The sequence below is a fragment of the Lepidochelys kempii genome, chromosome 16, assembly GCF_965140265.1.
Source record: "Lepidochelys kempii isolate rLepKem1 chromosome 16, rLepKem1.hap2, whole genome shotgun sequence".
In the NCBI taxonomy this organism is placed as follows: domain Eukaryota; kingdom Metazoa; phylum Chordata; order Testudines; family Cheloniidae; genus Lepidochelys; species Lepidochelys kempii.
Window position 1 is genome coordinate 19,829,254 of NC_133271.1, and position 24,073 is coordinate 19,853,326.

The window sequence follows — 24,073 nt, forward strand, 5'->3', positions numbered from 1 at the left end:
ACAGCCCCCTGCCAGTGCCCCCGGCCCTCCCCCACACAGCCCCTGCCTCCCCTACAACTCCCCATCAGTGCCCCTGCCCCCTCACATACAGTCTCCGTGCCAGTGCCTCCCGGGCCCCCGTCCCCCACAACCCCTATCTGTACCCCTAGCCCCCTGCCAGTGCCCCCGGCCCTCCCCCACACAGCCCCTGCCTCCCCATCAGTGCCCCTGCCCCCTCACATATGGTCTCCTGCCAGTGCCCCTGCCAATGCTCCCCGCCAACAATGCCCCTCACAGCCCCCCTGCCAATGCTGCCCAGCTCAATGCCCACTCCCCCTACTCGACCCAAACTGACTTTCCCCCGCCCCCTGGTCTGTGTTGCCCTATGGCAGGGGGAGACGTGGATACCCTACGTCACCGTTACCTCGGGAGACGGTTGTAACAATTGCCCTGCTGGGAGCTCGCAGCTGGGGCTGGCGCCCGCAGGGCTCCGGGAAACAGGCGGTGTCGGGGGCAGGAGGTCCGGGACATGCAGGGGTGGGACAGCAGCCACAGGTGAGTGTAGCTCGGAGTCTGGACTGGCCAGAGGGACTCACCAGTCTGCCGGGCTGGGATAAGGGGTGCCCCTCAGCCAATGCAAATGCCCTCTCCGCACCCGCGAGCCCCTCAGCCCTTGGATGCATGGGGCGATCAATGCACCTGCAGCGGGCCCCAAAGGCTGAAGCTGCCTATTCAAAATTCTGACCATGCCTCTGGTCAAGGCCACAGCCCCGTTCTCCGCCAGCCCCTCCATATCCCACTTACCGGCCAGGCTCCTGAGCCAACCCGCCTCTGTCCTATCAGCGACCCAAACAGCGCAGCCTAGAGGGGCTGCTGTCGAAACTAACCAGCAGCTAAGTGAAACTGACCTCCTGCCTTGACAGCTATAGAAAATAAATCCTCCAACAGGAAGAAGGGAACTTGATTTTAAATACCGTTTTGAATAAGGTAAGGTGTCATTAGTAAGACAGGTAAGGAAAGAGGATGGTTGACAACATGCAAAAGTTAACAATGACAAGAGATAAAGAGTAGGCTTATATTCTGTAACTGAATTGATCATGAGCTTCTCTGAGCTGTAGGGTCCTGGTCAGTCGGTGAAAGTTTTTACTAAAGGCCCTAGTTAGCCTCAAGAACGCTTTACAAGATAAGGCACTTCTGGCATAAGTCAGTTGCTGGAGAAGTTTGCTTATGCTGCGTTACTGGCAGCCACGCTAATCGAAACCAATTCCTTGTGTGCCGTTTAGTAAACAACTTTTTTTCTTGTCTAAGGCCTTTCTGCTAAAGACTTCAAAGCACTTTACACAGCAGCAGGGAGTGTTCAGAGGAGCCTAAGGGAGTTAGGTTCCCAGATCCCATTGAATTTCACTGTGAGGACACTTAATTCCTAGGAAAATCCCATCCATCCTCCTGTCTCTATTTACTACTGGATGAAAATGAGATTGAGAGTTTTAGTCTGTCTGTTCTTAGTGTAGTCTCACTTTTGTGACAGTCAAACTGTATTGATGTCACAGAGAGGCAGGACTGTAGAGATGACGAACAAGCAACAGGAACAAGTGAATGCCACGACTGATTCTGGGAAGTGCTAGGTGCCCTATGTGCCCCATTGAAACCTTAAAGGCAATTTGAGGACCTATTGTATCTTCCAAGCTGCTAGAGTTTCCACTTGAATGAAAACTTGCTCATAAAAATAAATTGTAAGAGGAGAGTTACAGAGGGTGATTTTAAAGGCAAGGTATCTCAAAAGTTTTTCAAACTTGCCCATGAAGTGTAAGACTTTAAGCAATTCGCATGGTAAGGAATGGGAGCTACTTTAGACAAGAATATACAATTTTAGTTAAACCTATTTACTATCTTATAAAAACATCCATTAATAGATCTTGTAATGAATTATTTTGCTAGTAAAACCCTAATAGTAAGGAGTACAAGCTATATTTGTAAAAACTCAATAGTCAGACCTGTTACTTGCTCTGTTTCTGAAATCCATTGTAGACCTATACTTTTTTTTGGCCCCTTTGGACATTTTTTTCCTAACAGAGTTGTAGCCTATTTATGACACCTGCAAATAAATTCATTTGACCTGTGCTTTGATTTTTAGAGGAGCTATGTAATCCAACTCCCACTGAATTCAAATGGGAGCTGATGGTGCTCAGTACCTTTGGGAAGAATCAAGATATATTACCCATTTTTTTTTATGGAAAGTCAGATGCATTTTGTATTTAATTTAGATTTGTTATATTTCTGATCTAATCTCTACCCTTTTACAAACAAACAATTTTTAGTGCAGAAATGTAAACATGTTTGCTGTGTCAAACTATTAGGATTGAGGGAAAAAATACATTTTCTCCACTGGAGACTTTTACATTGTGGATTTCAATGCCAAATTGCTACTTAGTTATTAAACATGCAGAAAGTGTAAATAGCTTCTTTGTGATCAGTTTTGATCTTGGTAGAGGGACAAACCTAAGCCCACCCAAGTGAGTTTCCCATCCTCACCCATCCCAGAGTATATGTAGATTTTACCTCACTCCAACATGAGGGCTTCTGAGGGCCAGCTATAGTTTTTATGTGGGGATGTGTGGGGCCTCAGGCATACATCCATAAACTCCACCACATATTTGGGAGTGGGATGGTTTGGCAGCTGGGTAAAACAGATTATGGGGATACAGGAAGATTTCAAACTAGTATTGGAGGAAGATAGGGACATCAGGGTGCTTGTTGCTATGGGGCATCATCAGAAGTGTAGAGATGGGGGATTTTAGCAACTGGGAGGTGGCCCATGTTCAGTCCGTAAGAGAGGAAATCCTCATGATCTGCTGATGGAGAAGGCACCCCAAAAGTAACTATACACTTGACAAATCCAGCCATGAAATTTGGAACCATGGACAGTTTTGCCTTTCATTCTGGGTCACCTTCTGGCTCTGCACTGTATCCTCGGAGTATTAATACCACTCCCAGCTGAGTGGTGTGTGCATTTATGGGCACTCTAAGAATCCTTCTTCTGACCCCAGAACTTGAGAGCCAGATTTACCCAAGGACATGCAAATGGTGGTGGTGCCCACAGTGCCCCTTCAGCATCTAGATTGCTGGGGCTAGGAGCAATAGTAATGATTTGTTGTTGGTTTTTAAACTGGAGGAAGATCAAAAGGGAAAGAACAATAGCAGCATCTCCGGAGTAGGAGCAAGGCAAGTTAAGGTACAACTATGGGGATGCAGGGAGTACAGAAACTGGTAGCCCTAGGCAGTGTTCACACCGCCTCTACATTCATACAAGACCAGCACTGGAAATCAGCACCCCTTGCCAGGCCCCCATCTTGCTGTGAAAGAGCCAGAGGTTAACCTCAAGTCCAGGTCTCCCTTGTTCCATCGCACTTTACTGCACACTGCCTCTCAAGCTGGCCTTCATTTAATGTTAGAAGACAGTTTTCAAGCCGCTTGGGCAATAGTTTTACACTGGATAAGAGAAGATATTTCTCCCTTTGGTCCTCTCACAGCATTGTGTTAGATGCATTGCTACATTATGTTTACAATAGATCCACTAGGGTTTATGGCATCTGATTGTCAGTGGTCCCCTCTGGGTTCTCTGCCTCTGTTTGCAGCATCATTACTACCTCATTGACTTACTGTTTGGCGCTCTGGGGCTGCAGAGCCTTAACACAATATATTTTCCCATCTTCTTGATTTTTTTCATTTTTGGGGGGCAATTCAACCCATCTGGCTAGAGCTGTAGGTGAAAATAAAGTTGCACATGTAAAATTGTATCACGTTAAAAAAATAACTTCCTCCCTCTCCTTTTTCAAAATCCAGGAGGGCGGGAAAATGAACGAGGTAAAAGAGTGTCTGAGAAACATAGAACAGACTTACAAGGTCTTCCAGCAACAGCAGTTCACATTTATTGCAGCACTGGACCACACCAGAGAGGAAGCACATGACAAGATCAGGCCTGTAGCAAGTATTGGACAGGTAACAAAGAAATCAGCACAAAGATCTCTGCCAGTAGTGATGGGGATAGCATAATGCTGTTATGCGCTTGTGTATATTTCAGTGGCAAATAACTATTTGCTAGGGGAAACTATATACAAACCCCTCTAGTAAGATCTGTTTATTAACTCATTATTATATGCTACAATAGATCAAATAGATACAAAAGTATCTACATGATGATCTACCCATTTATACAAATGCTATACTGCTCAGTACCACTTTAGACAATTTAGCCTAACCACCCCATTTCCCCACCTCACTCCTAACCACAAATATACAGTACAAGACGAACAAACTCATCCTCCCCTGCCACACTTGTTGTAGTAAGCAGCTTACTTGCCTCTTCCCCCGGTATTGGAGCTACTGTATCTTTCTATAGTGTTTTTTTTAAATAATGGCTGTGTTAGAGAGGTGGGATGATGGAATGAGGGCTGAATGTCTCTAGAGAGTAGGGGGTTCTGAGTTGGTATGTAATTTGTCTTGGAACTTTCAAAAATATTGAATATTTTAAATAATGTGAAGAACTCAGAGCCTGGAAGAGAGACTGGGAAAAAAATCTCAATAAAATTACAATTGTGCTGAGAGCAATATTACGTCACCAGGATCAATCCCTTTGCATGTGGAGACAGCATGTGTCATCAAAATCAGGGTTCATTACGATTTAATTTTTCTACTGTAATAACGCCAGGGCTTTGTTCACTATTCAGAAGAGTATCTGGATAGATTGTGTTATGAAATGTCAGTTTCTACCAGGAATTAGCATTGAGATTTAGTCTTAATTTTTATTAAATAATAAATTTAGCAATACAGATGCTTTGTAAGTGTAAATTATTATGTCAATGACTAAGGTTCAAACTAATCCACCTCCTGCTACTCGGCAGGAAGACCTTGTACCTAGTCATTTCATCTCTTTAATTTTGATCCACCACTCACTAGTATAAAAAAAAAAAAAGGTGACAGGAAACACCCTCAGATCATAGTAATGGAGCCACACTGGCCACGTGGCTGCAGTAGCTCGGCCAGCACTCCTGTTCCAGCAGGGGAGGGAGAAGAATGGCCAAGGATTTGCACATCAGTGGATTTCACCAGCCACACCTCTCCAAATCCTATTGCATGGGAACAGAGGAAGCTTTTTACCCAGGCAGGCTCCGGAAATCCAATTGCATGTAGGTTCCACTGCACATTGCTTCCTTCGGAGCCAGGGTTGAGAGGGCAGTTTCTCTGCAATATAACACAAACTGCATCGAAGCAGCCCTTTGAATGTAAAGCAATAAAAACGGCACCAGCTTGTCTGAACTAGTTTCAGTGCAGTTTACATATTGCCCTTCCTTGTACATGTTGCATTACACAGGTGCAGGCATACATGGATCATCACTGTAACAACACTACCGACAGACGCATCCTCCTTTTGTTCTTGAACATCTGTAGTGATCTGAACAAACTCTGCCAAAAGCTAGAAGCCCTGCATCCTGGTACCAGTGTAACGAACAATATTTTGGAGAAATGCAAGCTGCTCGTTAGCCCCAGCAACGACCTGAGCACCATCCGAGCCAAGTAGGTCTATTATCAGCTCACTTTGATACATTTCTCATTGTAAAAAAAGCAAACATCACATCACTTATAAAGCTGGGAAACAATCAGAGAGGCATGGTCCTCTGCGGATGTAAGCAAAATTTGTACTCCAGACCACCACCACCACCACCCATCCATTAAAGCCATGTGACTAGGTCTTCTAATTCCAGTAAAAGAGCAAGGGTGCCCCAGTAATCCCGTTGGTTTTTGGAGAATTTCCCCCAATACTATTTACTCCCCACTCACAAATGGTTAGATTTTTTTTTTAAATTTGTGAATTTCAGTGCTAGTGAAATGTAACATATGCGCAGCCTAGAATACTGAAGTCACATGCAATGGCAATACAGGGTTTCCCCACCCCACACTGTCAATGGTTTATTTCAACTGAGCAACGAGCAGAGGAGAGTCAAGTATTTTTTACACGCTGTTGAAATTAAATCTGGGGGCAACCAGATTTGGGCCCAGTGGTGAGGATTGTTATTGGACAGGAACGATTTCAGCCACGCAGTCTAGTTCTGACCATCACTGACCTTTTGTCTTGAGAAAGTAATTGAAAGTGTCTATGTACTTGTAGCAGCGACCCTGAAAGTGGCATTGTGGGGTTCCATGTGTGTTTATTTACTATTTGGTAAATAACTGCTTCCTGCCCCCCGCAGGTACCCTCATGATGTGGTGAATCACCTGAGCTGCGATGAAGCAAAGAACCACTATGGAGGTGTGGTGAGCCTCATACCCATAGTCCTGGACTGCATGAAATCATGGGTGGCCCACAGTGAGAAGTTACCTCGGAACTTCTTGCAAAATGTGAGTGATGGAAGTGCTGACTCTCGGAAGAGAACACAGCAGGATGTGTCAGCAAAGGCATCTGCTCCCCTAGGCCCACGTCCCGCTATCCTCACTACTGCTACTCAGACCTTGGTTAGTTACAAGGACTATTCACGAGAGCAGAACAGTAAGCATGGTAAAAAAAAGCACCTGAATGGCACAGGGAGTACCACTTGGAAATCTCTCAATGGACCCTGGAAACCACCTGGGAAACACTCCTTTTAAAAGGAACAAAGCTCATACATCTTTTGCATAGAGGTGGCTGGTTATTAAATATGGTATCCAGTATTCACTTCAGTTGTTTCCTCCTGCCTTGACCCAAGTTCTGAATATAGGTAGTCCTGTAAGTCTCCAAAAGCAAATAAACCTAGATCTTATCAGACACCTTTCTACTGAGATCCAGAGAAAGAGTGGGAACAGGGGTAGTATATGTCACATGTATTCCTCCTTGACAGGTCTAGTGGTGAGGGTAGTGGATGGAGTTAGGACTAATCAGATTCTGGTCTCTCACCAATGCTGTGTCTTGGGCAAGTCACCTGAAGTCCAATTGTATGACTTCCTATCTGATTTTCTCAGGTTACAGGTTGCTCAAACTTACTGTTGTAAATAGCCTGCTATCTGAAATCTAAGCTGGGTGCATTGCATCCCACACCAATACTAGTAACAAAGACTAAGCCAAAATCTGACTTCATTTATAGCCGTTCAACCCCTTCACTTTCTATGGGGTTGCATAGGTGTAAGTGAGGACAGAATGTGGTCCTGTAGTTTAATTGTCAGTGTGTGAACCACAACAGAATCCAGCTCACTCTCCCAGAGCTGTTTTGGCTATGCAGGGCTAACTAGAGGAAAAAGTTATTTATCACTAGTATTAGTGTGCAAGACTCCAATCCAGGGAGCAGATCTACTGAGGAAGAGGTGACCATTTTCAGACACAGCCTCTTTTCAGAGTAGAATTGCACTTCAAGGTCTCTGTGCCTCTGCTTTCCCTTGGGTACATCTTACCTACCTCACAGAGGTGTTTGATGCTTGGGGCATTAACAGCCGTAAGGCATTTGAGATCAGCTGATGGAGTGTGCATAGAAAAGTGCAAAGTATTTTTAAATCCTTGCCTTCCTACAGAGTCTCTGAAGCCAGCTAGCTATCTACCTTTCCAGGACTAGGTTATGAAAGCCAGTCCATCTGTAGGCTCTCTTCCCACAGTTATCACTTAGAACTGATCTGTATCATTTGCTCTATGCTTTATGGAAGCATTAACTAAGCTCTTAACAAGATCTTGATAGTCTGATGTATTTTCCTGTATCTGATTGCTCTTTTCCCCTCCTACAGGCAAGTTAGCTCCTGTTCTTTTGCCTCCTGCCTGAAGACACTCCTGAATAAAAGTTTCCCGTGCATGCATGGCTGTGTTTGCTAAAATTATGGGGGTGCTATTACCTTAAGATGACCAGATTTTTGAAACAAGTATCAACTGAGATGGGAGGGTTGAGCAAACAAGGAAGTGCAGGAGGGAATGGCAGTTCGGAAGTATTTACAGGTGAACTTTCACCTCCCCCTCTATGTATTTGTTCTCATTCTCTTCCCCCACCACTCACACACTTCTTCATAAGATGTACAGGAATCATTGCACTAACCCTCAGCACTGGGATAGACATGATTTCTTCAGCAAACGTCAATTATTTTTAAGTGATCCTATTCAACTGAAACTACTGGGGAATTCGAACAGATTGAAGATTGTTGGGCTATTTAACAGACATAGTTGCTAGAAAAGATTTTAACTAGCAAAAAAGCCACCTTCCTGTAGAAGGCTTTATTTAATAGCTGTATCATGGAGGTGGCTTTAGAGAGAAAAATTAAAGTCACTAATAGCATCTAAATACTTCAAGTCAAGTTTCAGGCCTGATTGTGCTAGGCACTGTACAGACAAGTAACAGATAAAATGCTCTCTGGAGCAGGAACTGTTAAGCAGGAAATGTGGGCTATTGGTTAGACCATGGGCCTGAAGGTTACCACTTCCAGGTCCTATTCCCAGCTCTGCTATTGCCTCATTGAATGACTTTAGGTAAAAGTCATCTAACCTCTGTGGCTTAATTTCCCAATCTGAAATTCAGGAAAGCAGAGGGGCTGGGAAGCTAATTGTTTGTAAAAGCACCTTTTAAAATCCTTAGATGAAAGGGGCTACAACAAGAATGATTTTTACCCACTAACGATCAGTTTCTTGAAGCCCCTTGCTATGTCAGCCCAGAGAGTGGGTGTAAATACTACCAGCAGCAAAGGAAAACCCCCAGAGGGTATCACTCCGCCTCTGGAAAAGGCTGGCTGAGCATGCTCAATTTGAGACTTGCAGAGCACTGAAAGTACATCTGCAACCAATATCCAGAGTGTCTCCAGATCCACATACACAACAAACACTGGGGGATGTTGGAGTTGGCATTTTAAGGGAGTTTGCAAAACTAGGGCCCCCATCCTTCTGTCATTTAAGTCAAAGGGAACACTGACACTGATTTCAGTGAGAGAAGAATCAGGACCTGTGTTAGCAAGTTAAAAACAACCCTTCTTCAGTATCAGTGTGTCAGCCAGTCTGAACTTCCACAGCTGCACCCTACTCCAGATTAGACACAGGACACAAGACTTCCTTGAATAAATTCCTGCTTCAAGTCCAATTGCTGTGGTTGAACTAGAGCATATCTTCTAAAAAAAAAAAAAAAAAATCATTCAATCTTGATTTTAACTGTTCCAGTGATGGAGAATCCACCACAACCCTCATTAAGTTGTTCCAATGGTTAATTACTCTCACTGTAACAGGGTTCCATTATTTTGCCTGTGCTTATGCCACACAGCAGAATTGCTGGGGGTGGGGAGAGGGGGGAAATCTAACAAGGGTATTTCCCATTCATTAAAACTACCAACTCTTTTTACTGCAGTACAAGTTGATCAGAAATCACCATCTAAATTTAGTTTTAAAAGGGCCACAAGTGTGACTAAAATGGCAATTAAAAAATGCAATTGTTAAAACAGATATTCAGTTATATTCTCTTTAAATACCTGTATTTTAAATGTCAAAGGCAAGCAGTTAGTTATCACTTATCTGTTCTTGCTACATAAAATGAGTGCAGTTTAGGATTTCTGAGAATAGTGGTTATGTGACCATACGTTCTGACCTATATTTAAATAAAAAAATAGTATGAAAATAGGGAATTTGCACTTACTGTAAATGTCTGCCAGCCTAATCAAAAGTTATGGTATATGAAAGATAAATGTCCTAGCATTTGTTTGTGCATTTTCGTATGTTGATCAGCACATTGTTCCAGCAGCTGCATAAGTCTGAAAAAAGAATCTCTACTATGGTAGGGGAGCTCAGTGACTCTAGAAGAGGGAAAGCACAAAATCTCCCCAAAACAAAACAAAAATTGCAGGGTGGGCAGACAGGCATATTTCATCTACCAAGCATTTTACAAACATTAAGTCATTCACAACTTTGTGAGATCGGCAAATTACAGATGGGAAAACTGAGGCACAGTGAGAGGTCAAGTGACTTGCCCAAGGCCAAAGTCCAAGTTTTGGGGATTCCTGATTTCTAATCCCAGCTTTGACTCCTAGTCCTGGGCACAGACCAGGTCTTATTGCACTAGTATAAGATCTGAAAATCCAGTTTTAACATCATTCTTTATATCGTGTAAGCTGCAATATTTGGCTTCTGATCAGCTCAAACTACCGTATTAATTTTGAGGTTAACATAGTACCAGTTCACTTTCAGTTTTGTGTATTAAATATCAGAACCCTGCCACCCAACAAGTTAAGAGCTGTTGCTCATGTCTTACCCAAGAGTTCCTAAACTTAGCAAATTAGTGAATAATTCCAAAACTAACTGCCCCAGTCCTCTCACCCAGTCCTGTTCACTAAAATTCCTCATGGACTCTTGAATGGAAAAATTGGAAGTTTCTAGGGAAACTATAGTTTTGCAATAACATGACAATGGTCTTTTGGAAGATTTTTTCAAAGATAAGTTGCAAAAACAGTTTGTCCAAATTACTTTAGTTTCTATACAAGTTTTCCTCTACAAAATAGATGACCACTACTTCAGATAGAGCGAAGTTTGAGAGAAATTTAGAAGGTTCGTAGGGTAGGAAGAGACAAGAATCAGCTTTGCAGCAGCAACCTAGTGGCAATGTTGGAAAGAGTACCATCTTGCCATAAATCCAGTTGACACTGAGTAGAAATTGCGGTAGTTGGAATGTAATTATCCAAACATAGCACTGTAATAAAAAACTTTGCTTTAACTTTGTCTTCCAAGTTCATACCCACAAACACAAGAAGCCTGTCAGGCAGCCAAACTAACTTACTTTGTGTTCCTCAAGTTCCTGAAGATCTCCTTGATCACCTGCTTTTCCTTCTGAAGACAAATACAGATACAAGCAGAGTACACAGGATCCCAATAAAATCCAGCTGTCTGTATGCTACATACTACTTCTGTAGTTCTGATCCAATTTAGACAGGGGATGGCATCAATCAACAACCTGTATCAAATCCAAAATACCCCTTAGGTTAAACTTTTAAAAACCAAATCTTTAAGACTGGAGACACCATAACCAAAAGGATGCTGCTTACAAGCCATCCAGAAGAGAGCCAGGATCAAGTCAACAATTAGGAAGTCAGGGATTCAGCTAGACCTGAAAAGTCTTGCATGGAATCACAACAGGGAGTTTTGAGCTCTGCAGCTCAAAAGATTAGTTCTGAGTGAGGTGGCAGAGTCATGGAGGCCTCTAGTGGTCAGGTTTGGGAAGCAGCACTAAAGAACACAACAAGAAGGTCAAAAGGAGAGTCTGGTACGTGGCAGCAGAACTGTGAGCTGGGAGGAAAGCCAGGCTACTGGAAGGATGGGAAGAGGAACCAGGAGTTTGGCTCAGGGCCATAGCAACTGTGGACTGAGGAGTTCCTGAAGATCAACCTGTTGTGCTTTTTCTGGGACAGCATGACACACAGTACATTTTTTGAAGAGCACAACAGCAATGTACAGCAAAGCACACAGAATTCTATGTCTGGAAATGCACTGGCCCATATCCACTAAATTAATTTGAATGCTGTCAATAATAAGTATACTTTACAACAGTATTTTAAAGTGAACAAAAAAATCAGAAAAACGCTTGTTACCCTATCAGAAGTTCAAGAATCCCAGACATCAGTGCTCAAGCAACAATCTTCTTACTATATTGTGGGGTTTGTACTAACACTCTGCAGTTTGCAAAAAGAAAAAAGGAGTACTTGTGGCACCTTAGAGACTAACAAATTTATTTGAGCATAAGCTTTCGTGAGCTACAGCTCGCTTCATCAGATGCATTAAGATGAGCCAACAGGGATGCCAAAGATCTTGAAACTGAATTGATAAGCGTTGCTATGTCTAAATTCAGTCCTGAATTTGGACAGTTTGTTTTGTGCAATCCAGAACAAACTACTGCAGTGAAACACCCATGAAAGACAGTTCATAGCCATTAGCCATTAGCTGTCTTACTGAAAACATTTTTCCTTCTGAACTAAGTCCCAGATGCGATACATTGATCAGAAACTCGTGACTGTAGATTTCAAAAGTAGTTTTGATTTAAAAACAGTTAATCACTCATGACTCAGTTACTATGAGCCCATTGGATCTTTTACCTGGAAGAGTATATTTTATGTAACTCAACTGAACAAGTAAAAACCACAGAGTGATCGTATTTTGGAAGTGGAGGACCCCCATTCCTCTGCTTTCTTTTGAGGGATAGGATCAAGACTTTGATTTGAGATTACAATCTTCCACTGACTTATTTTTGGTTAACACAGAGGTGGAAAAATAATGTGAATTTAGAAAAATAGAATTATGAACTGATATACACATTAAAGCGTGTCAAGCAATGAGTCCAAAGCTTGCGTGAAATAGTCTTGATTGTGAGAGAACGCCTTGGAAAAGGACTTGCAAACTCAGGCCCATTGGAAGTGTAATCACAAAGGGCAGCAAAATCATTAAAACCACTTGGGATTAAAATTAGTCTCAGAAACAAAGCACATTTAAGTTTTAGCTGTTTGCCTACAAGTCAAGCCTCTAGCATGTCTACAAATCAAGAAGGCAACTGGATAATCAATTTTTGTTCATTTCCTAAAATATTTCATCCTCAGATGTCAAATAATTTTTCACATTGTTTTTAAAATCCATACCATTGCACCAATAGTTAAATAGCTAAAGTAATAAAATCAAGATTCATTGAGGAATTCTTGTACAGATTCAGTAAAATGAGTAATTGAGTATTTTCCTCTCCTGTTGTATGATTCTTATTCATGGTTGTGTTTATGAGCATTAGAAAGTAACAAGGATAATTTATTTCTCTTTTTCTACCTTTGTGGAAATATATAGTTAACTATTTTTATGCTGGTCAGAGCAGTTTTTGAATGTTAAACTTGTATTGAGATATGTAACACTCAATAAAAGAGAGTCAAGATTCTGTTTCTGCTGTTTTTCTGCCATTTACATCCTATTGGAAAAATTCATCCCAGTGCAGAGAGTCACAACAAGGCTTCCCACACCATCTGACCCTCACAGTAAGGGATTAAAGTGTGGTAGGCTTTGGATAAATCCTGTTTTGGGGATGAAGTTTATCCCCATACAAGTAGTTGACCTGTGCAAAAATAATATGATCTCTCCGGCAGCATCAAACGGTCCAAGTTGGTTCATGCATTTAAAAGTGTTAATTTTTATGCTCAAAGTACTTTAACTGCACCACTGAGATTCATGCTCGAAGAGCAAGTTTAAAAAAAAAAGTTGCATTTGTGCTCTTTCAGATTTTCATTCTGATTCCAGAATGTTATAAGAGCACAGGTCAGCTTCTGAAACATCTTTTGACTCATCTGTATTTAAGAATGGCTGTTCCATTGCATTTGAGAAGTTGTTCTCTGGGTCTATTGGTCCTTCAGTGCATACAATTCCCTACGCTGGTACACTCCTATGTAAAAAGTCCCAAAGTGGAATTTGTTATGTAGTCACAACCTTAATCATAGTAAAACTAGCTGGCAAGATTCTAATACAAGTCAGACCTTTAAGATGATTCTAACTGGGTCATCTGCAGTAGATGTTAAATGTGTTCCAACAACTAGACACTTTTCTGTTGTCTTTGGGGGCCTCCAAACACACTCAACTTCTCTTTGGGAACTTCAGGTATGGCATCTGAAGCTGACATCTGGAATAAAGTCACAACGGTAAATGCTTTCTTTCTGGAAAGGATAGCTCACTATACCACTGTGATGTTCAACTATCATTGGCTGCTTGTAGAACAGTGGTTCTCAATTTTTTTATTTTTTTTTTTACTGGTGACCCCTTTCACACAGCACGCCTCTGAGTGCAACCCCCCCTTGTACATTAAAAACACTTCTTTTTATATTTAACACTATTATAAATGCTGGAGGTGATGTGGGGTTTGGGATGGAGGGTTACAGCTTGTGACCCCCCATGTAATAACCTCTTGACCCCCTGAGGGGTCACGACCCCCAGTTTGAGAACCCCTGCTGTAGAAGATGAACAGCAGCATTCTGATCATAGTCCTACCCTCCAGACCAGCAAGCAGTGCTACGTAGAAGACAAGTCAAATATCCAGACTACTTGCAGGTATCTCTGGGTTTGTAGATATGCTTGGATACCAGAAGTAATAGGTCTGGCACAGAATTAACACTGAAAACTATATGTGCAGTTAAATTACTGGATTATACATAGCTATGACAACATCAAAGCTATTTTGCAAAGAGGGAAAAATTGCTCATGCTATCTATAAAAATAGGTTATAGAAATATAAAGGACCCCATCTGAAGGGCAGGACATTTATCCGTTTTGTAACATTCCCAATACTATTAAACACTTGGACCTCTAAAAGTGCTTTAATGCTATGAAAAGCGCTTTAATGCTAATCTTATTCCTGCACAGCTCACGTTTAGTCAGTATAGGTTACTGGCACAGATCCTTCACCCTGAGGGCACAGCTTGCAGAGAGCTCAACACAGAGTAGTGCAAAACAATACATTTTTATTTGTTCACAGTTAAACACAAGCAACTGCCTTGACATTTTAGAACATTCTAATAAGGACAGCAAAACCTCCTTTTGGTTTAAAGTTCTCTTTAGCTTAGATTGTACCATTTTTCCTTGTATTTCATATTTATGGCATTTAATGTGGATTGTTTAACATGCTTATAAAGAGCGAGGCAGGGAACAGATTAACTTTTGACAAAGACAGTGTTTTTAGATTTAACTAAAAGCAGTCAGTTAAAAAATATCTGTCTCCACTTCACTGATGGGATCCCTTTAAACAAAATGCAAGTTACTACATAAAGTAGATCCATAATTTTAGAGATTTACAAAAACAATGGCAAAATTTGTTCCTCCATAATCTTTGTGGTCCATAGATAAACCTTCTAAAGTGGTTTCTGATTCCATCCCAGTGCTAACATCCTTTTAAAAGAGAAAAGGTCACCTACTGATGAGCTCTGATTAGCTCCAGAGCATTTTTGCTACTAACAACAACAAAAGACCCTCCACTAAAAGAAGTGAGTCACCATGTGGCAGGATAGTCTGTTGGGAATTGCCAAACTGTAGGGATGTTCTGATTCCCGTGACAGAACCGTACCCAATAGCTGAGCTAGCCCTTTTAGGGGCAATGTGCAAACTGTTTACTTCTGGGTGAGTGGGATATGAAGCCTTTGAGTCTTCACTCATTTACTATTGCAACTACCACCAAGTCTTAGAAAACCTACAGACGTGTCAACGAAACCAGTCAATGTCATTTGTTAAGTGACACTATTTCCTATTCTGTGCAGGTTCAAGCTTTGAAAAAAAAAAAAAAAAAACACTGAAGTTCACCTTTACTTTCAGAGTCAGGACTGGCTGAAAGGCAGAAATGTATACAGACCATAGGTGTTATGGGAGAGGTGGAATGGAAGGGAAGGTATTGTCTGGTTGGGCAATGAGGGTGGGGGGGTGGTGAGAAGACTGGAAATCACAGCAGCTCTGTTTGTCAGGTTAGCAGAATGCCAGCCTGCTTTGATCAGTTCTATCCCTATTTAGATTAGGTCAAGCTAGAAAAACAGAGTACAAGTGTAGTTACCTTTCAGAAAATTCTCACCACCACCCATGTAGACTGTTTAAGGAAAAAAAAGACTACATCTGTAAAAGTAGGAACAAAATGAATACTGTTGCAGCTTGGCTCTCAAGCTGAAAAGGTCATATTACAGACTAAGTAATCCTGGACCCAAGACATATCAGAGTCTCACAAAAATGAACTTCTCTCTCTTTCCTAATAATGGATCTCTGTTCTGACAAGAAGGAAACCAGAGTTTGATGACTGACATAAATCCTGATCCCAAAGTCCTTCAGCATGCAAGGCTCCCCATTGACTTCAATGGGAATAATAAAGATGGGAAGGCTGCAGGATTGGGTCCTGTATATAATTTTGAGCTATATACACTGGCCCAACAGCAAGCTCAGTTGCTTGGGAAATTGGAGTGGAGGGGGAAGGAGAGAGAAAAGGAGAAAACTAGGTAGCCACAAATTGGACTGCCATGACCTCTGTATCCAAGAGAGCAATAGCACTGTGGGGAGGACTTCCTTTGGGAGTCTATCCAATTATTCTTGAATCAAGCCTGGAATCTTATAACCTACTCCTGGGAAGAAGAATGTTTGAGATTTTTCAACCCAGAATGAGGCTGTCTTGGTCAGCCTGGACAAAGACCACAATGAAAAGAGTCCAGGCATCACAATGGTCTCCCAGCCTAGAGAAACATTTGCAGAATCTTCTTCAAAATGCTCACTTGGAAGTTTTGGTGAACCCACTACTTTACACAAAATCTCTACATACTGTCCTTGTCTGGATCTTCCTGCACTCAGTATTCAGTTCTCATCACCTCTACTCATGCAACAATTTAAGGTCAGACAAGTACCAGTTTGTCAAACAAACAATGAACATCCTCCTTACCCACCCAAGGAAAAAAATCAGAAGCAATAGTGTTTTAACGAGACCTCAGCAAATAGTTTGGAGTTCCTTGGGGTGGGACAACATTTGTTCACATGTAATTTTCCAGGAAATGTTAAGGACAAAAGAAACAATGATTATGAATTGGGGTGAATGCAACATCAGTTTGCAGATATGTGTTGTTCTTTAACCATTTAGTCACTTGATCATAGTCCAATCTAATAAAGACTAAAGTTGGGGGAAAACAAAGAGGCAAAATAAAGACCTTCAGATGAATGCACTAGAAACTCTGGTTTTGCTTCTTTACAGAACATAATAACCAAAGTCACCTGCAAGGGCAACACAATTAACTGTTCTAAATTGGAAGCTTGCTGAGATATTTCAGCTAAGCAAAGCACTAAGCATTCATAGGTAAAAATAAAAGGAGGACTTGTGGCACCTTATTGACTAACAAATTTATTTGAGCATAAGCTTTCGTGAATGATCTGTAGCTCATGAAAGCTTATGCTCAAATAAATTTGTTAGTCTCTAAGGTGCCATTCATAGGTAGATTCACAAAAGTTAATTTGGCCTCATATTGCACTCAAGTTCATAGGATGCAACCACTCATTGGGGAGGGGAGAAGGGAAAAAATACTTATAAATGCTAACAGTTGCCCCTTCAAATTAGTACACACTACTACTGATGGGATTTGAGAGAGGAGAAGCAAAAGAAAGTTAGGTTGGGCATTACCGTTCCAGACCCTAAATCCGTTTTGCATTCATTCAGCAGTCATCTTCTGCAAAAAAAACATCAGTCCTGTTTCCACTCCACGAGCTAGCTGCTCATACCAATGAAACATAAAAGCTTTTAATTAAACTTGCATTCACGCCTCCTGTTCTATGCCAAGAATATGAAAATAACACTGATTGACTATCTTCCTTTTTAACTGTGGTCATGATGAGTTTCATTGTAGTCCATGATATGAAGCTGTCCAACACTGCTTTCCTGGTTCATGGGCGAGGGACTGGGGTTGTCAGGGCTTGAAGGAGCCTTTACCTCCACCATGCTTGGATCTTTACATAGTTCACTCTTTAGAGTGTCAGAAAGACTGTTGATGGTCATACTCTCCTCATCACACTGGCTCTCACTCTTGTTGCGGAATAATTCACGCACCTTCATTCCAAGAAAGCTCTTGGAGCTGGGGAGTGAGCCTACAGTTAGTGGGACACTAGTGGAAGGCTCCAGCAACATGGGTGCTTCCCAGCGACTGCTGAACTGACCCATTCTCTGGTTCTGGGGTTTTTCTGGGGTGGACAACTCACTGCTGCTGCTGCCGCTGCCTTTAGTGCTACTACCACCACCCCGGGTGCTCGGAGGTTTGGTCTCTCCATTTCTACCAATTGCTTCTTCACCGTATCCTGCCACAGAGTCTGCAAATCCTTCATTACTACAATCCAACCTGTTTTGGAATGAGACAGAGAAAGAGAGAGTCAAAGTGATGGTAGCAAAGGTACACCATGAAGAGATTAAGCTTGCTGGAGAAAAAGGCAGTTTACTTTGATTAGTTTCTAACTCTACCATTGCAGATGGGCTAAAACATACCCTCACCAGTTTCTCCTTTCAAATCAATCCTGCAGCAAAGCATAAACCATTGAACATACTACAGCCAGAAACATAACCAACATCACAGATTTAGTGGTGGTCGTAGGTCCAGGACTGGCAGAGAGCCAAAGGGTAGGATGTACCTGCATCCTCACTGCTTTAGGAAAGGAATGGGGCTATAGTTCCCACTTGGATTTGTAGATCTATCCTTTGCCTGCTGCAGACCTGAACAATAGCTGCTCTCACTATACCAATTGTTTTTTGTAGCCATTCTGAAATTACTACAGGGTTAGGAGCAGGAAGCATTTCATGAGTGGGAAGGATTTATTTAAATCATATATAGGTGGATGCTAATCAGCAGAACAGACAAATTCCTAAGAGGGCAAAGGTAACCGTTGAGTATAATCAAGGTTATTATTATTTCCTCCCCCAGTGGAGAATCCCTTTTTAAACTCAGATAAAAGTCTCTAGACTTCAATGAAAGCAATAGAGAGCTTTTCTTTGACTTCGAGATAGCTTCAATTCAAATGTGCTAGCATAAAAGAGATGCCTCTGACATCTTCTACACAAGCCAGTCATGCCCAAGTTTTGGTGTGATGATGGTAAATCCAGATAAGTTGTGAGAAACAATGCCTCATAACTGACAATGTTTCAGACCAGAAAAGATGGTCAATTCCTGAGACTTTTGTAGTCATAATGAGGGTTCAGCAACTTTCATGCTAATGCAGCAGTTTGGATTAGATCATAACATCCAAATTTGGATATTAGCAATCCTAACGGTCCCTATTTAATGCAACAGGAACAAAAAGTGCTAATGGAGTAAACTATTTCCCTGGACAACATCCCATTTAAATAGAAGGTATTGTCTACACTGCCTACACTAGTTCCTGCTAGTCAGTCAGCTAATTGTTACAAAGGGTAGAGCTGCCCAATCAGACAAGCTAAACTAGATTCATTATGCAGCAATTAGAATAGTTAAGAAAATTCTATTTGGTTGTAGATTAAAATGATAGGTCCTGGATGTGAGCTACTGGAACTCAAATTCTTCAGAGAGAAAATAGAGTGTTTTACTGGAATGGGTTTCAGGTGTAGCTAGTTTGCATAGTATTGTAGTTACTAAAGAGCTCCTTTACAGTTTATTCTCAACTCTGTTACTGACTCACTGGGTTACCTGGACAAGCCACTCATCTCAGTTTCATCACCTGTAAGAATGAGAAAAACTGATGCTTCGCAAAGGTGAGTAAAGTACTTGGATACTTAAGGATGGCAGACACTGAATGCTAAACATTACTAAGGGAGGTTTACCTCAAGCAGCTTGCAAGTCACTCACCAAGTTTTGTAATATTGTCCTTACCTTTCTTCTGCTGCTTCAGCTGCTTCTGTTTTTTCATCGTCAAGTTTTTTCAATAGGCTATCCTTCTCCCATCGGCCATACAGATCTAAAATCTCCAGCTCAAATGCTTGTGTAATTCTTTTCTGGGCTTTGTATCTGCTCTCTACCGCTTGCAGCTGGCCTCTGAACATACAAAGAACACATTACTATCAATTTAAATTTCTCAAAGTATAACCCATCTGCCAATACATTTTTTGAATTTTATTTATAACAACGTAATATATTTTATTGCACAAACTTCTATTGGTGAAAGAGACGAGCTTTCTTCTAAGCTTACACACGCTTCTTCAAGTCCTGAAGAAGAGCTCCGTGTGAGCTTGTCTCTTGCACCAATAGAAGTTGGTCCAATAAAACATACTACCTCACCCATCTTATTTCTCTAATATCCTGGGACCTACAGCTACAACAAAATGGCAAACAACTTTATCTATAATGTAAGTTAGTATTAGTTACTGAAGTTGAAATCCCAACCTTGCTTGGATTTTGACATCCTCCAGATATTTCTTTTGCTCCAGTAACAGGTGATCTTTCTTAGAAAGCTGAGACTCCAGTTCAACTATCCGCTTCTGGGAGGCATCAAGCCTCTGGCTTTGCTGTTGAACACAGAATTTTGCTTTCTCCAGTTCTTTCCGAAAAGCAGCCTGCATCATTTCCACTTCCTGAAAAAGAGGGGTATTCTGTGTTCCTGAGCAATATACCATTTAGTGTCACATAAGTAAAAAGGCTAACTTTCATCAGATATAGTAAAATATCTACAACAGTAGATCCATCCCATGCCCCTTTGTTTTGAAGAGTCTAAATCTGTTTTCTCAGGATTTCACTGGGGAAGAAAGGTTTTAAATAGGGCTTTAATAGGGACAGGATTCCTATATGGTTTGTAGTATTTATACGTGTGCATACAGTTACAGATAGCATAATTTCTATGCAAGATGAAACAAAGCAAGTGTCCAAAAAAAGAGATGCAGAATTGGAGAATTTGTGAATGTATCAGGGATACTAAATTACCATGAATATAGCTCCACATGACCAGAATTTATTAGCACATCAGTGTTCCTTACTTAAGCCCTTTCCAATAGGGGTAATCTTGTATCAGATTAGAATGGATAATTTTCAATTTCTTTGAAATGTGGCCCTCAAAGTGCCAAAAGGGCACTTTTTTTGGCTTTACAGTTCACTTTTACTGGTTGCTGTCTCTCATGTAAAAGCAGGTACATTGTGCTGTAAATGTCACTTGCCCTACTGGTACAAAAATGTTTCCCTGAGCAGGGGTAATAAAATCATATGGTCCTTAGAACTATTACAAAAAAAGAAGCAAGGAGCATGAGACGTATGTGTGGTTGCAGAGATAAGCACTTTTGGTGACAATTGTTGAAGAAGTGACATGGCACTACTTCTGCATGCTGAGACCTACTGTATTAACACTAAGCGCATTCCCATGCAATATCTCAAGGAGCAGATTCTCTTTTTACCTTCACCTAGAAAATGATATGCAATATGGATTTCTGCTCCAGGGTGATACAAATGTAAGTTTCCAAGGTCACTGAACCTATTAAGGGTTGGCAATTTTCCAGGAAAAGCTAGTTTATGCCAGGACGCTGGTAAATACCAGGTTAAATCCAGTTTAAACTGAGAAAAATAATTGCATCCACATCCAGTGAGTTCAGCAAGCAGAGAACAAATCTTTTCAACCTTTGGATATACCCATTCAAAACTGAGGAATAAGCTCAGTCTATCTATTATATCAAAGTTGGTCTTTTGATGCATGGCCAAATGGACTGGTAGTTTGCAATTCTCATGCTTCTGACTGCTCAATGCGTCAAGCCTACAACTCTGCATTACTGTCATTTTCCTATAATGTTTTCGACTTTTATTTATATAATACTGAAAACTGAAATGAGTCATGACATGAATAACTTCCTTGAGAAAATACCAAACCAAAATGCACAGTCATTCCAATGTTCGGTATAATAATTACATATATTAGTATTACGTCCACTGCACTTTTACTTTTTATTTGTGCAACTCTAAATTAATCTATGCATCTACTGCATTATGTAACAATCTGAATGTATAACTAAACCTAAGTGTAATGTGGTCTGCATCAATTAAACAATTTTTAAAATAGAAAATGACTTAAACTGTGATGAACTAGTTTTTCCTGGTGCAGTAAAAACCATTATTTACCTAGTAAAAACTATGCCATCCAAGAAGCTATTTGAAGACAGACTGGATAGCCTGGCATGACTAACACAAAAGCTCTCACTGAAAGATAAATCACAGTAGTATATTCCTTCATTTGCTTTGAAACTGGATGCAAACATCTATGTCTGTTTGCTGATTTATAAAGAGTTTCCTTCTTCACTGAAAAGCCACTGCTGAACTTGATGATGATCCTAAGACAAATCTTTTCAGGAAAGCCTTGCCTGTGACCCACATACGGTACCTTTGTTGTGTCTGCATGCTTGTGCTGCAGCTGTTCCAAGTACAGCTCATTGACCTCCCCAAGAACCAGAAGTTGCCTATTCAAGAACTCCATCTGCTGCTGGACTGACTCGCTGTTGGAAAGCTTAAAAAAAAATTTTAAAAAAAGAAGAGTCCGCAGTGAACAGTTTAATCTAAGTGTCACACCTGACCTGCACTACATCTGGGGGTTATTTTTTACTGAGAGGAAAAAGGAAAATCAAACCATGGTGCCTAGGGAAAGTAGCAGGCAATTATGACAATCAAGTGAATGGATGTTACTCAAAGTTGCTTCTGGTAAATTGTGACATTCCATGAGACAAATGCAGCATTTAGTTAGCTTAACCCCTCAGTTTGCTTCAAATAAGGTAACTGCTTCTCCATTTGTATGTGAAGTCCCTTTAACTTCTGACAGGAGCTCTTTAACATACAGAAAGTTTTAATCCAAGCACATTATTAATTACTTCTGGGGAAATTCTGTGCCACTGCGCATGCGCAGAATTTATGTCCCTCACAGATTTCTTTACTTCCCTGCAGTAAAATGACTTTCTGATGGGGAAGCATAGGGAAGCCACAAGAGCAGTCATGAGACCCTCCCCAACAATATGTTTTGGGTGCCCAGGGCGGCCAACAGAGAGGTAAGTCACTGTGGGGCAGAGGGCAGGACTGGGGAAGACCTGATTGGTGACTCCTACCCTGTGCTAGGCTCAGCTGCTAGTCCTGGCTGGGCTGGGGAGGATGGGACTTCCTTTTCCCCTACATGGCATCCAGGGTCAGGTCAGACCCACCCCCAGATTTCTTCCCCAGTTGCAGGAAGCTCTGCAAAACTCCTCCTCCCACCTGCCGCTTCCTACTGCCATCGCTCCTCAGCTGCAGGGGGAAGAATCCCTGTACAGGGAGCTGCTCCTCCATCTGCCCAACCCAGGTGCATCCAGACCCCCTCATACCCAGACCCTTCTGCCAAGCCTCACCCACCCGCACTCAGAATCTGGCTGCTGAGCCCCACGCCCCCTGAACCACCCTGACAAGCCACCCACCACCAGATTCCCACCCCACTGATGCCCAACCAGCTGCATCTGGACCCCTACTCTCCCAGCATCTGGACCCCCACTGAGTCCCCCGCCCCCAAACCCTCCCGCTAAGCCCAAACCACCTTCACCTGGACCCCCTGCAGAGTCCCATTACTGTTGCACCCAGAACCCTGCCCCCAACAAGCCCCTGTGCATCCAGATCTCCCCCGCAGCCAGATCCCACACCGAGTCACCCACACCCAGATTGCCCCACACAGAACCCTCTCAACCCATACTTGGATCTCCCCACATTTAAGCCCCTCCACACTTGCATTCTTCCTGCCCACACCTGGCATGGAGGGGCAGGGCCCTGGGGTGTTTCTGGGACAGGCTTGGTCCTTGCACTGTGTCAGGGTTGGGTGCGGCCTCACCACTGAGTCCATGTCCTGGCCGGGGGGGCGAAGAAGAGCTGCACAGTGATCTCCCACCTCTGTGCGGCCAGTGGCCTGTGCTTCCCAGTGCCAAGCTGGAGCCTCCATATTTATTTGGCAAATAAAATTTGCAGAATTTTTAAACACTGTGTGCAGAATTTTTATATTTTTGGCACAGAATGCCCTCAGGCATTGCTCAATCTGTGAAATTCCAAATGCGGGCCAGACCCAAAATGAGGAGCGAGATTTCAGAAGCATCAGGACAACGCACATTTAATTTCTTCAGCATAACATTTTTCATACTCTTTCTGTTCTCACTCATTTAAAATCAATACCATGGAACTCAGTGTGGTATGAGGAGCAGCTTACCCAAAGTGATAGAGGCCTTATGAGGAACGAAGAGAAATTTGAAATGGGTACTAACAAAAAAAGACATAACAGAAGGGCCACAAGGAGAATCTTACCTTCTGAGAAACTTGGCTGAGAAGCAACTCTGTGTGACACACCTTGTTGTTGGCTTTCTTTAATTCTACCCTCAAATCTGCAATCATATTCCTACAGTCCTTCAGCTTGGTCTGTTTAAATAAACAGCAAGAGGCTTAAGGTTCTGAAACTGTACCACAAATCTAGCAAAATACACATTTGGCAGGATGGCCAGCATTCCCCCCACCCAGCATAATCAGCAGTTACAGACTAAACACTAAAAATGATCATCATCTACGGACTAGTGAAAGGCATGCAATTTTCCATTTCAAAGCAAAATAAAACAAAGCCACAAAGAACAGAATCACATTAGTTAGATGAATTTTTAACTGCATGTTGTCT

General features: G+C 41.9%; 4 protein-coding genes across 16 annotated transcripts in view; 2 read left to right on the forward strand and 2 right to left on the reverse strand.

Moving 5' to 3' along the window:
* AK8 (adenylate kinase 8) overlaps positions 1 to 17,182 on the reverse strand; it is a 125,163-nt gene extending 107,981 nt beyond the window's left edge. The window contains exons 1-2 of the mRNA XM_073313852.1: positions 17,103 to 17,182; positions 13,453 to 13,595 (exon numbers count right to left, since the gene is read on the reverse strand). The gene's annotated coding sequence lies outside the window, so the exon portion shown is untranslated. The remainder of the gene's footprint in view (positions 1 to 13,452; positions 13,596 to 17,102) is intronic.
* Positions 1 to 24,073, forward strand: part of GFI1B (growth factor independent 1B transcriptional repressor) — a 528,565-nt gene that overhangs the window by 432,461 nt on the left and 72,031 nt on the right. The gene's annotated exons all lie outside the window — the stretch shown is intronic.
* Positions 384 to 12,856, forward strand: SPACA9 (sperm acrosome associated 9). Of its 3 annotated transcripts, none has more exons than XM_073313873.1 (5): positions 384 to 534; positions 903 to 966; positions 3,823 to 3,978; positions 5,351 to 5,553; positions 6,228 to 12,856. In XM_073313873.1, the coding sequence occupies exons 3-5, from the start codon at positions 3,835 to 3,837 to the stop codon at positions 6,619 to 6,621; spliced, it is 741 nt and encodes a 246-aa protein (XP_073169974.1). In that variant the 5' UTR covers positions 384 to 534; positions 903 to 966; positions 3,823 to 3,834; the 3' UTR covers positions 6,622 to 12,856. The 3 variants fall into 3 exon arrangements, with proteins under 3 accessions (XP_073169974.1, XP_073169973.1, XP_073169975.1); XM_073313874.1 differs by lacking the exon at positions 903 to 966 and having other exon boundaries at positions 396 to 534; positions 6,228 to 6,375; positions 7,723 to 12,856; XM_073313872.1 differs by lacking the exon at positions 903 to 966.
* The window catches only part of TSC1 (TSC complex subunit 1), a 58,592-nt gene continuing 48,932 nt past the window's right edge, over positions 14,414 to 24,073 (reverse strand). For all 11 annotated transcript variants that reach the window (XM_073313823.1, XM_073313832.1, XM_073313821.1 and 8 more), the window contains 5 exons: positions 23,713 to 23,823; positions 21,791 to 21,913; positions 19,819 to 20,006; positions 19,309 to 19,470; positions 14,414 to 17,811 (listed from right to left, as the gene is read on the reverse strand). In XM_073313823.1, the coding sequence (XP_073169924.1) occupies positions 17,295 to 17,811; positions 19,309 to 19,470; positions 19,819 to 20,006; positions 21,791 to 21,913; positions 23,713 to 23,823 (1,101 nt within the window). In that variant the 3' untranslated portion in view covers positions 14,414 to 17,294. The remainder of the gene's footprint in view (positions 17,812 to 19,308; positions 19,471 to 19,818; positions 20,007 to 21,790; positions 21,914 to 23,712; positions 23,824 to 24,073) is intronic.